The 14,107-nt window shown below is 36.6% G+C and overlaps 1 protein-coding gene across 1 annotated transcript in view; it reads right to left on the bottom strand.

The window, feature by feature from the left end:
* Positions 1 to 10,507, bottom strand: part of CATSPERT (catsper channel auxiliary subunit tau) — an 85,297-nt gene extending 74,790 nt beyond the window's left edge. Inside the window, exons 1-3 of the mRNA XM_019726809.3 lie at positions 10,212 to 10,507; positions 3,423 to 3,509; positions 704 to 755 (exon numbers count right to left, since the gene is read on the bottom strand). Coding sequence (XP_019582368.3) covers positions 704 to 755; positions 3,423 to 3,509; positions 10,212 to 10,433 — 361 coding nt within the window. The 5' untranslated portion in view covers positions 10,434 to 10,507. The remainder of the gene's footprint in view (positions 1 to 703; positions 756 to 3,422; positions 3,510 to 10,211) is intronic.
* Positions 10,508 to 14,107: the final 3,600 nt, after the last annotated feature.

A 14,107-nucleotide genomic window follows, 5' to 3' on the forward strand; every position in this document is an offset into this window, starting at 1 on the left:
ATAAACATTTTAATGTAATTTTTTTAATCAAAATTAATGCAGAAAGAAATGAAGACAAGACAAGGACCTGGGACTACATGGAAAGGGGAAGGTCCAACCACTTCAGCATCCCAACTGAGTCCATTCTTCCAGGCAGCCTCACTAAGCACTAGACATATAAATGAGCCATTTCAGATATTCTAGCCCTTTTGAACTGCCAGCTGACTGCAGCCTCAGCTGTGATGACATGAAACAGAAGTACCACCTTCCATGTTTCCCTGAAAATAAGACCTAGCCGGGCCATCAGCTCTAATCTGTCTTTTGGAGCAAAAATTAATGTAAGACTGGGTCTTATTTTAATATAAGACCCGGTCTTTAATATAATATAATATAATATAATATAATATAATATAATATAATATAATATAATATAATAAATATAATATAATATAATACCGGGTCTTATTTTAATATAAGACCGGGTCTTATACAATATAAGACCCGGTCTTATATTAATTTTTGCTCCAAAAGACACATTAGAGCTGATGGTCCGGCTAGGTCTTTTTTTCAGGGAAACACAGTAGTGAATGCGCAGATAGTGATTGATAATAAAACAGTTAATGTTTTAAGCCATCAAGTCTTAGAGTGTCCTGTAATGCAGAATATGTAAGTGAAACAGTGATATATGATCATAGCATAGTTCTTAAATCAAAAGAAAGGATACTCTTAGGTGTAAAACGTCTGCATTTCTTTACATGAATAGCCAGGCAGCCAACCTACAAAAATCAAAATAAAAACAAAGCAAATGAATTTTTGAAAGTTACCTTTTCTCCTATTTTACTCTACATTAAACTATATATTTTTTAAAAGCTCCACTTTGTTAGTCTTTCTCATTAGAAATATTGCTTCCACTAGAAATATCTGGTTATTAAAAACACCAGAAAGCAGAAATGCAGAAGAAAAATAAGCATTTGTTTAAAATAAACCTAAAATGAACAAGAAAACAAAGCAAAACCATGGTTCATTACCAACTTAAATCACTCTTTGAATCATTTTTATTTTATATTAGGTGAGAACTGGTAAAATGTAGCATCATGTATATAATAATAAGAAATATGCGTTGCTTTAGATAAGCTTTTTTATCCAGTATCCTAAAACCACTTTATTCATTCAACAATCACTCACTGACTATAATGTGTCAAGAGCTGTGAAACACTCATTTTCTCTTATACAAAGTGTTTTTAAAATATTAAAGAAAATTGTATTTTGTGTTTAACCATAAAATTAAATACAAAATGAATCAGGAACACTTGAATACTAATATGCAGTATGAGCCAAATATATTTAGCCATTATTGGTTTTAAAAAATGAGTAAAAGCAACAGCAATATTATATTAAACATTGTGAAACAAAATAAATGGCCTAATAGTATTTTTAAGTGTAATATAAGTGATTTTAAAGATTTGGTTTTAGAACAACACAGAAAAAGATGTTGGCATTCAATATTAATTAAAAGACTACTATATCTGAATGATGAAATCCTAAAGAAAAAAATATTGTGGTCTACTTCTTAAGGAAACATAGGCATGAAATGTTATGTTAAAGTAAAGGTTCTAAATTTCAAATTCAAAGGGAGGGTGATGCCCATTACATAATCTAGGCGGGATTTTAAATAGTTTTGCCATAGGTGATTCCATGAATCATTGTTTATTTCTTAAAATTTGGTTGTACATAGGAGAGTAAAAGGAAGAATAGCTATAATTTTGTATTGTATAATTCTATATATTAGCATTCTGTCATAAATTGTTGCCTGGCTGCCTGCCAAGTATCTCAATATGAAGCCATGGGCAATACCCTAACTTTCCTTACGTTTCACTAGCTTTTTACATTTTTACATAATAGAATCATATAATATAGAAATGAGAATAAATTTCTATTCAAGGATAGGAAAAGATTTAACAGTCAAAAATAATGACCACAGGTTGCAGAGAACAAATATTCCCACAGATTCTGAGACCCAATAACTTCGCCCCAAACACTCTCAAACATGTATTTAAAACAGGAAAGCAACCAAAAAGCTGTTTACAAAAGCCCAATTTTAAGACACAGCTTTTTCACATTTTTTCTGAAAATGGAATGTGACTATTAGAAACAGGAGTAGTGGGTTGTGTTGTAGTTATCAGTGTCTACACGTGTACAAACTTTGTCAAATATCTCAGAATAAATCACAGAACTTTCAAAGAGAAAGTGATGTGGCTAAATCACGCATCAGAAGGAGCTGTCAGTCACAAGCTGTCAATGACAATCACAATATCTCTGGAAAACTTCCAGTTGACTTTTAAGAGAAGCTTTTTCATGTCTAGCAACATGTAATTCAGAGAAGGAAAATACAAACTATGAAATTAGGAAGTGTGAGTGAAATCAAAATTTTCTAAATTTTATTCTAAAGAGGTGTAGAAGTCATATTCTAGAGTATGAATTATGGAAATTAGTATGTCAACATAATGACATGCATAATAGCTTAGAGGCAAAAGTGATTTCAAAGAATCTTTTCTAAGTTTAGATTTGGAGAGTGAGGGCTTATACTCCAACTCTATGATATAGGAAAGAAAGTTTTATATAATTATATAGATAAATGCACACCATGGTCATTTTGTTTAAAGTCTTACATTTTCTCCCAAAAAGGTGGTGTTAAATTCATCATATATTTTTTAATCAAGAAAATATATTAGTGTATGATAGAAGCTAGAGAAGGGAAACTCTTATTTCATACCTATTAACTATTCTAATAGTATTCATAAAATAAAGATAACTATAAAATACCAAAATATTTGACAGTTCTAAATGTGCATACACGATCATGTCCTATACTCTATAGCACTCAAAAAACCAGATTTTTCTTGTTCTCTGCCTAGATATCAAATTCTACCTGTGTGTTTGTATGTAAGTGTATGATTAATGCGTGTGTTTGTTTTTGTTCTAGGGTTTACTATTTTTTGGATATGAGGGAGAGGTGTGGGGTCAATTTTCAAACTGTAGCTCAAAGCTTCCTAAATCTGACAATAAATGTAATCATCGTAAGGGCTCAATAAAAATACTGATTTCTAGGCCTCATTCTCAGATTCTAAGTTAGCAGATCATAGATGGGGCCCAAGAATCAATGTTTTTAAAAAGTATTCTAGGTGATTCTGATGTAACTTGAGTTTGGGAATCCCTAGCATAGAAAACACAGGGTGTTTTTTTTTCCTGTGAATCAGGATGTTTTCCATAATTTCATTGATTAGAATGCTTTTCTGACTCATAAATATGAAAATTCATGACTATGTTATCAGCATACCACTTTCTATACATACTTTTTGATTGCCAAATAATAAACATTGACTAGTCTTCATATGAAATACAAAATAACTTGTACAGATTTACTGAGGATTAGTCATACATACCACACCGCCAAATGGCACCAATTTTGGTGTCTCACGTGTTACTTCCAGTTCTTTACTTTCAGATCCTTTAAGAGTTCTTCTCAGCATCTACAACGTAAATAAATTAAGACTTTAGAAGGCAAAGAAGAACATAACTAGATAAAAGATTAATTCAATTCAATTTTATGAGTATCTGGTAAGTATGCTAGGAAGTGGGATATTAGTATGACTAGAAAACATCCCTACCCTTGATATGCTTATCAGTAAGTTAGCAGAGAAACAAAATGTACACAGTTAAACATGAAATCAAGAGAATCATGAGAGACGTGCACAGTAGCGTGAACAATGACCTCACCTTGCTAACTAAAAATAACCATTATTACCACATTCCAATCTTAATTTGATGTAGACTAGGTTCTGTATCCACCAAATGGTAGTGATCCTACTTGCAAGTTATCCCAATATTCCTTCAGTTTTCAGCCACTGAAGAAATTGGAATGTAGTCCTTTGGAATAATAGGTACAATGGAATGAAGCAATGAACGGACAGTTTGGAGGTTTTAGATGTGTCATTCCTCCAGAGTAACTTCATTAACTGATAGTTTTGGGTTGGCATTTAACTTTGTTGTTAAGGGCTCTCTGGTCACTACACGATAGTCAGCCTTTAAAATTTATAAGACATTTTAATACAGATTTTTTATAACTTTTTTTTATTAGTTTCAGGTCCACAAAACAATGTAATAGTTAGACATTTATCATTTATACCCCTCACACAGTGACAACTCCCCTCCCCCCATCCACTACCCCTGACATCGCACACAGCCATTACATTTCCACTGCCTCTATATATAAAATTGTAGTTAATATTCATTATTGTTCAGCTTCAGCTTCAGGTGTACAGTGCAGTGATCAGGCATCTACATCACTCCTGAGGTGGTCTCCCTAACCACCGAGACAACTTATCCGAGACAAGTGTCCATCGGATACCCTACAAAATCTTTACAACATTATTGATTACATTCCCAAAATTGACTTTCGTAACCCCGTGGCAATCTTGTGGTTACTGTGCTTTCTAATCCCCTCACCTTCCCCCTTATCCCCACCCTCCCTCCCATCTAGCAACCCTCAGTTTTTCCCCCGTCTCTGAGACTGTTTCAGATTAGTTCATTCATTTATTCTTTTCTTTAGATTCCACATATAAGTGAGATCATATGATATTTGTCTTTCTCTATCTGCCTTTTAATATAGATTTTAAAAGTAAAGTAAGGAGAGAAGGAGGGGAAGGGAAGGAAATGGAAGAGAGAGACGACGGGAATAGGGAAAAACTGCCTATTAAAAATATCTAACTTTAAAAAGAGAAATACTTGTATCCCCTACCTTTGTTGAACTTGAATTATTATGGCCTTATGTGCAAGCATTAATTTCCCAGGAATCTTTATTGTTATATGCCTTTCAAGAATCACTTGTTCTATTTTTAAAGTATGTAATAAATAATCTTTAGTTATGTTGAAGTTTTTGTTTTAAAGTATATAATACTTTGGTTGTATTAAAAAATTTGTTTTATGCATCATGGATGATTTTGTTATTGTTACATCTGACTGGTTTAATATGCTTTATACATGCATGGTTTAATTTGTAGTTTAAGATAACTGAGTGACAATTATTGTATTGTCACAAAAATATCAAACTGTGGTACGTTATATGTGTATTTAATGTGGAACCTCATGCTTTCTAATATTTTGATAATCTCATTATGGAAGTCTACTTTGAATGTGCATCTTATTATTTTCGAATGTGCATTTTAATAAATATAAACTAGTTGGGGGAAAAACTCCTTTAGAGATTTTAGGCTCAATTTATCCTTAACAAACTGGCAAAAATATTACCTCCCCTCTCATTTTACTACCTTTTTACTTTTCCTTCCTTCTCTGAACAAAGCTCTCTTCAGTGACAGCAACAGGAGCAAAACAATTCTTTGCTAAAATTCTATTAGAACCTTGAAAAAAGTTCTAAAGTTGAGTCTCATAAAGCCTTCTGTCACCACCTAGAATTTTTCCTGAACCTGCAAAGAATTTTGATTTCAGTTAATTCCACTCTGCCTTTCATCTCTGTCACTTCTGGCCCCTCGGCACTTCTATTAAAAAGTCTGTACCTTCACTCACATCGTTTTGCACTTCTTCCCCAAAGACCTTTTTGACCCACTCTCCTCCATTCCACACTTTTCTTTGAAAACCCACTGGCCTACATGCTTACCTTTTCCTAGGCTATCCCCACTTCCTAGCCCTAATGGAAACCTCACTATGCCAACATTTAATTAGCATTTACAGCCATATGCCTGGCATTGTGCTGTCTCCAGTGAAGTGTTTCTGTCCTCCAGAAGTTCAGTCTGGTGCTGAAGACAGAAAAGTGGAAAAACAATGCCAGTTTCACTAATAGAAAAACAATTACCAAGAGAATTTTGTCTGTACTCTTTCTTTGCCCAACTCAGATTTTCTATATGGGAAAAAGAGTAACTTATCTGATTGTTCAGATCTTACCATTCATTGAACAAGCTACACATACATGGAATTATTTACTCTAGAAAAGATTTGTTTGAATGCTCTTTTTCCTTGCCCAAGTTCAAGAGCAATGATTTCGTTTTATCCTCAGTGGTTTTCTGTCCCCATGAAAGAAGGATGCTCACAGCGGGCCCAGGGAATAGCCCCTGGAGTAGCAGAAGAAAAATATTAGAACTTCACAATTTCTTTAATAAATGAAACAAGCACATACAGCTGACTGTCAGCAGTAGACGAACATTCTGAGGAAAAGTGTGAGTTTCATGCTCAGAGGGGTTCATATCAGTGCCCTCGTGCTTTCAAGGTATTGAGTTTACTAGTTAAGTGGATTGGCCACTTACATGACCTTAAGTAGTAGTAGAACATTTAGTCTGCTTTACAAATAGATGAGGACTGATCATAAAAAATAGCATGGAGAAGCATTTTCAAAAGTTGGAAAACATAAATATGTATCATACATTTGGCTTTTACAAAAGGCAAATGTTCTAAATTTGCTAACATTGTCTGTGATGGCAAATGGCTGTTAGTAGTATGTAAACTAGCAAATATTTTTAAAATATATATTTCTTAATCTGTCTTTTCAGAGTAAGGTGGTGACATTTTAATGAGTGTGACAATAACTGTCTCATTCAAATAAATTCATGTTAAGCTGCAAAAATTTTGAAAACTACTGGAAATACCTCCATCTAATGTTATTTTATGTGTGTGTACATGTGTTATCATCACCCTAGAAGCTCAGAAACTTAGAAACAATTTTATTTGTTTAAAAATCTCAGAATGAAGAGTTTCGGCAGGTGAGGAGACCATTTTTCCTTTTAAATGTATTTTAAAAAAATGCAATGCCTTCCAATTAGTTTGCTAGAACTAATTAATCAGAGAAGATGACATTTTACAGATAAAATCTGAACTAAAAAGTTTGCATAACAAAACAGAAATGAGTACTATGATTTTCTAGGCACAACCAAGATGCACCTCTTCCATTCTGGAATTTCAAACCTTTGAGGGTATCTTTTTCAAGTATTAAAAACAAATACTGAAATAAATGTGCCTTAGAACCAGACCTTTAAATCACTACAAAGTGATTTAAATCAGAACAAAGTATTAAATCAAGCTTTTCAAAAATAGTGATGCTTATGAGTTTTGTACCACTAATAAATAAAACAATGTGAAATGGAATTCAAAATCATTTTTAGAAACAATGCTTACTTTTTTTTTATTAGTTTCAGGTGCACAAGACAAAGCAATACTTAGACGTTTATCATTTATATCCCTCACATTGTGTGTACCCCCCTCCCCGTATCCAATATCCCTCTGACATCGCACCATTGGTTATTATTTTTAATTTTTTGTATATTGTAGAATTTATGTACAGAGGGTGCCAAAAAAATGTATACACATTTTAAGAAAGGAAAATACTGTTTTAAAATTTTAATACTCAACATATACCAATAACAAAAGATGAATACAAATCATGTGTATACATTTTTTTGGCACCCCCAGTAATAAATTGCAGTAAATTTATGGAATGTATAAATAAGTATACAAATATGGGTGATAGATGCTCATGTATTTTTGCTGACAAGATTGTGCAATGAAAGAAATTCGGAGATTACTGTTATAGAGTCACATCTATATGCCTAAGGGAAGGTGCTTTGCGGGTCTCATTCACCACTGTATCCTCAGTGTCTAGCACAAAGCTTGGCACATATTTCAAAGAATAAGTGTAATAAAAGTAAAGTAATGAGAGGTTAAGAAGTAACATTCTAGAATTCAGGATTTTGGAGGGGGAACCCTCGGAGTGAAGGCAAGGTCCAGGATGTAGAATAGCAGCAAACTGCTGAAAGGAATTAAGGAGATTTAAAGAACTGACATTAAGATGGGGGATAGATTACTCACATTTTTACCAAAGTCTAAAACTACTCTATCCCTCGATCTGAGCACTATCTCTAGTTAATTCTTCCAATTCTCTTAGTAGCTTATATTTAATACACCTTTTCAAAAATCGCATTAGACTCCCAGTTGTTCATCCCTCCTCCTTTTTCTTCACCCAGTTCATCAAACTCTTCTTGCTTCCTTCTCCAGCTTGCTCCCTACATCAATGCCCGTTTTCCCCCTCTATCTATAGTAATTCTCAAACATGAATCTAAGAATAATCTGAGATAGCTTAAAACTTAAGCATAATCCTAGGGCCCCACCCTTCAGATTCAGCAGGTCTAAGGCGGAGGTGCAGGAATCTGGATTTTAACAAACACCCTCAGAAGATCTGGATACCAGTGATCCAAAGAAGAAACAAACACTGGTCTGGAGGAAGAAATGCCCTTTTAACTATCCAAGTAGGGTCCCTCCACCTGTGCTCCATAGCCCATACTTTTCCATTCCCTCAGAGATCTTACTTTATTGTCCTCGCTCTTAAGTCCTGACAGCCAAAACAATTTTTTTTTTAACAAAGTACACCTGATTCATGCCATCCCCTTGCTTAAAATCCACCTACAGCTGTGGTTCTTAACTTTGAATATCCTTGAATTCAACTGTGTTCTACGCATTATCTGCAAACTACTGTTTTCCAAAATGTATTCTGAGAGATATAAGACATATCTGAGAGATATATTTGCTTGCAAGTTTTAGAAAACTATGTATTTTGTACAGAAAATGCTAAAAAAATTTTATATAGCTCTTTTTATAACTCAATGATAATCTGCTTTCAAGAAATCATGTACCATACACACACAAAAAGCCAAGAAGTCAGAGAAAAGACTATTAGTACAGATAATGTTGTATTTGTACTAATGCACATGCAGCATTTACTCAATTGAAAAAGGTCATCCATTCCATGTTGAATGGTCTACATCATGTATCTTACAGTAGCGGTTATAATAACTTTAATAACATACCATTATCATATTACTCTAAGTTCATTGTGTAATAAATATCTATACTACATAAATGCATTCTTCTGGACTTGTGTCTGTAAAGAAATCCTTTATGAGGTCATTATAACTAAATCCAACTGCACATTTCAGTTCCTAAACCCTTTTTGTTGTTCTGTCAAATCATTAAAATACTTTATGGTTAAATAATTTGGAAAACCAACTTGGGTAAACAATGTACCTCCCATATAGGTACACTATTTTTTTAATGTAGATGCTGTTGTATCTATACAAATTTTACTAAAAACACTGCCAGATGGTAACTTTTTGTCATTACAGATTTTCCCAGTCAGTCGATTGTAAAGCATCTTGGGGAGATTTCTTTTCCTTTTTTTTTAAACAACAAAAAGGATCCTCATACTCAAAAAATATTACAAATCATCATTCTACAGAATAAAGTCCAAATTCCTTAAAAGGATACACAACAAATACCTTCTATGGCCTAGATTTACAAGCACATCTCTCTTTCACAAATTTTGTAATTTCTCCTAGTATCCTATAGTTAAATCCTAATTTGCTCTTTATTTATCATAATAATGAGTGAAGAATATTCTAAGTTCTTGGAATTAAGAGGTTACTTTAGATATTAAATAATTCCACTACTTAATTTTATAGAGAAGGACATCATCTTTTTGTACACCATTTGTTTACTGATACTTTTATCTATACTTTTTTTTTAATAACTTAAGACCAACAGAGTATGTAAAATTTCCCAATAATCCTCTAACAATTTTGAAAAAGTGAGTTTCAATGTGATTCCCCTTGCCCATTTCCTCCATCTTCTGGCAGGAATGGTAAACTCAAAAGTTGCACACATTTCTAAATAAATTTACCTTTCTAATTAAGAACAGGAGGCCAATAACTCACTCTTCTACAGACATGATGCAGATTTGTTACTACAGGTTCACCTAGAAGAACCTCAGGAATTGAAAACAAGGGTTACTCAAGTTTCTGGAGTTTAGCCCTTTAACCACATAAATGAAATCCCGATGAGGAGGATGATGGTGACGACAGCAGTTAACATTTATTGACTCTTTGTGTTCTGCCCTGTGTTAAGCACTTTATATCACTATCTCCTCTGGTTTATCAGACAACCCTATAAGTAAGGTAGGTATAAGCATTGTCTTCATCTAATAGTTAATAAAACGAGGCTCTGACAAGTTAAATAACTGTCGAGGTCCCACAAGTAAACTTTTTAAGGCATTACCACCTTCAAAGTTATGGCAAGTCTCCATCCCTCCCTTCTGCATGCACTGGCACTTTTGGACTTCCCGGGCCCTCTAGGTGGTCGGGTAGGGGAGAGGCTCCGCCGCTGGGGCCCCCACTCACGTTCAGCAGCCGGTTCCCAGTACCCTCCTTGTCCTTGTCCTTGCGCAGATCCCTGGTCTTGCTTTGCTCCTGCAAGGTACGGGCCGAAGAAAGCCCCGACCCTCTGTTTTGGCTGACGTGGAGACTCTTATGAAGTGCAGAGACGGTGAAGAGGGAATGGACATGCCCACTGCGGTTATCAGTTGCGTTGGAAGCCTTGGCCATCTCTTGGGGCAGCTCCATCCCTCCATCCTCTGTCGACGGATCTGTGCTTAACCGACGGCCTGCTACTGCGCAGGCGCAGCCCTTTCGTTGATTTCCCTCCGCCCCTCCCCCCGCGCATGCGTACAGCACAGTGTGACCCGCACATTTAGGCCTGGCTCATGCCCCCGGCTGGTTTGGGGGCCGTGCGAACTTAGCAAGCCTCGAAGGTCAGCTTCAAGAGCTTGCCCAGGCCATTTCGGGCTCCCGTGGAAGGAAGTCAGAGCAGCTGGTGGACAGCAAGTCTCAGCACAGTGACTGAACACCTTAGTTCGTTTTCTTGTCTGCCCTCTTCTCCCTGCACCAGTTCTTTTTGGGAGGTTTATAGTATGAGTTATCACTTCCTTACACTTTCCCCTGAGCTCCAGATGTTTTGTTTCCAACATTCTACTTGGACATCTTTACTTGACTGTCACATAGACTCATAACACAACACATTAATATACATCTTCCCTCCCAGACCTCTAGTATGTTCCAAACTCATTTAATGTAGTAATGTCATATCTACAAAAACTTAAAACTTCAGATACATTTTTGAATTCTAACCCTATTTGAACCCTACTCTTTCTCTCTATGGCACTTAATTTTGGAACATCTCACACACACTACTGAAATGGTTTACTCATGAGTCTCCCCGCCTGCTGTCATCCACTGTTTTACCTTTAAACTTTTTTTTTTTTTAACAGGACTTTATTGGGGAACAGTGTGTACTTCCAGGACTTTTTTTCCAAGTCAAGTTATTGTCCTTTCAGTCTTAGTTGTGGAGGGCACAGCTCAGCTCCAGGTCCAATTGCCGTTGCTAGTTGCAGGGGTTGCAGCCCACCATCCCTTGCGGGTGGGACTCGAGGAATTGAACTGGCAACCTTGTGGTTGAGAGCCCACTGGCTAATGTGGGAATCGAACCAGCAGTCTTTGGAGTTAGGAGCATGGGGCGCTAACTGCCTGATCCACTGGGCCGGCCCCCTTTAATATTTAATGCAGTTTACTTTTAAAACAAACAAAACCCAAAACTTCAGAGCTTCTTTATTGGCTATAAATCTGAATTCCTTAATATGGGAACCAAGTGCCTCCAAAATGCACTCTGTGCTGCCTCAAGATCATTATTTATTGCTCTTCTATTTAGAAACTATTTTTCTCTTATTCAAGGGTCCACTCAAAGTTCAGCTTTCAGTTAAATCTTATAACCACATACACATATCCCAAATGCAGAATTAACTGCTATCTCCAAGCTACTAGTCTATCTCATTAGTAGGCTCACACCATTTCAATTGGTTATCAATTTCAAGAGTTATTTCTGGGCAGGAACCTGACACTTACCTTGCACTCTTTAGGGTATATGGCACAATAGCCCAAGGCCCTTGATTCAAGATTGTTGTCAATTTTGAGTCTGTGCTGTGTTGTTTAATCATTGTGCCAATGAGACTTGCTGCCTATCAGCACACTCTGACTTCATTGTGGAAGTGTGTGATGCAATATAAAATATCTAACCTAAATCTAATCAAACCTCTAGACCTATCCTCCAGTCTACAGGAAATTCAGGAGACAGGAACAAATCGAATGATGCTATTAGGGAAAAAAACAAAAAAACAAATGCAGAATGTAGGTGGGACATTCTAAAACAAAACTGGACTCTTCCAAAAAAAAAAAATGTCATGGGAAATACAGAATGATACAATCACTCTAGAAAATGGTTTGGCAGTTTCTTAAAAAAACTAAACATGACTACCATATTACCCAGCAATTGCATTCCTGGGCATTTATCCCAGAGAAATAAAAACTATACACAAACAAATGCTTGTAGCAGCTTTATTCATAATAGCCAAAAAGTGGAATCAGCTCAGATGTCCTTCCATAGGTACATGGTTAAACAAACTGCAGTACATATATGCCTTGGAATACAACTTAGCAATAAAAGGAATGAACTATCGATATACACAGCTTGGATGAATCTCCAGGGAATTATGCTGAGCAGAAAAGTCTACTCCCCAAAGATTTCATACTATATGATTCAATTTATAGTGCTTTCCTAGATTCTTCAACTCATACCTATGTCTTCTGAGTAGATTATGAGTGTGGGGACAGAGCCAGGAGTGCAGTTTCCAGGCTCTCTCCCTCACAGGGAAAGTTGCTCACTCAGGTAGTAAATGGCCATCAACTGTGATTGGATGGCCATCAGCTGTGGCTAGTCAGCCGTCAGCTGTAACCAGTGAGCCATTGGCCACTAATATAACTGCTGTGGCTACACCAGCAGAAAACGGGGGCTAGCAAGAAGACGGTGGCTGAGCTAGCAAGCGTGGTTTGCAGTTAGCATGGCGGATTGCAGCTAGCAAGTGAGGTTGGTTGGCAGAGAAAAGTAGACAGCAGGTTGCGGATAGTGTGGCTCCTGCTTCCTGTGTCTCCAACCCAGTCGCCAGCGAGAATATAGTGGTATGACTCTCCTATCTATGGCTCTGTGGGTGTTCCTTTTTGGCCTCACCATATCCTGCGCTATGTGGGGAGCGGGACCAGAGACCCCGCATGAGTCCCTGCATGACAATGAGCCTCTTAAAGGCAAGTACTATGTTTGATTCGTTTTTTTTCATATTTGCCCTCATGGACCTAGCAACTTGATCAAGTTCATCTATTGCAATCCAAGCTTTATTTTTCATAATAGATTACAAATGTTTTACAAAGGCCAGAGGTCCCAAATGCTGGCTAGTCTACAGGCTATATCACAATAACCTGGGATATCTTTTTCTAAAAGGTAGTTTTCCAAGTACCAACTCACACTGTTGAATCTGAATCTCTGGGGATGGGGCCTAGAAGTGTTTTCTTTTCTGCTTGGGGGGAGTAGGGAGATTCAGATATTAATTACTGAATATTTTGCATCCCCCAAAAAACCAGTAACAAAAATCCCACTGGGGTTCTTCTTTGTTGACAACTCAGAAACTCTAAGTATATTGCCCACACTTCATGCAAGGAAAAAAGTGAGAAAAATGATTTTTGAGTCAATCATGGAAACATGTATTAGCAATGAACTTCCTCCAAGTTTCCCCCATCATCATGGCCAAAGGTTTTTTGATAGACACCACTGGTTTTTCCCTGATGAATGATTTGTACAAGTCCACCAGCAACTCAAGGATTATATATTTGCTGAGGTGACCCGGAGATTTGAAGTCCAGGTCATACTTTCTAGGTTGGAAGAATTCAGAGGCAATGATGCCCACGCCAGTTACAAGTTCTCAAGTCGCCAGCTTCCAACTGCATTCCATAGCAGTTCCAGAGCACTTTTATTCTATAAAATGTTGGGAGAACACCTTTCAACACTAACTTCCTATTGTTGCCACAAATTACAAATTTAGCAGCTTAAACAACATACATTTGCTATTTGTATGTCAGTTCTGCATGTCAGAAGTCTGACATGAGTCTTGCCAAACTAAAATCAAGGTGTCAGCAGGGCTGAATTCCTTTTTGGAGTTTCTAGGGGAGGATCTGTTTCCTTGCTTATCTGGGGTGTTGACAGAATTCAGTTCCTTAAAGACGTGGGACAGGGCTCATCTCTGTTTCCTTGCTGAGCGTCAGCCAAGGGCTGTTCTAGAGGTCACCCACATTCCTTGGCTTGTGGCCCCCTCCTCCTCCGTCAAAGGCAACAGCATGACAACTCTGACCCTTCTTCC

This window comes from Rhinolophus sinicus, chromosome 17 (assembly GCF_057876585.1).
Source record: "Rhinolophus sinicus isolate RSI-liver-muscle chromosome 17, RSI-T2T, whole genome shotgun sequence".
Classification (NCBI taxonomy): domain Eukaryota; kingdom Metazoa; phylum Chordata; class Mammalia; order Chiroptera; family Rhinolophidae; genus Rhinolophus; species Rhinolophus sinicus.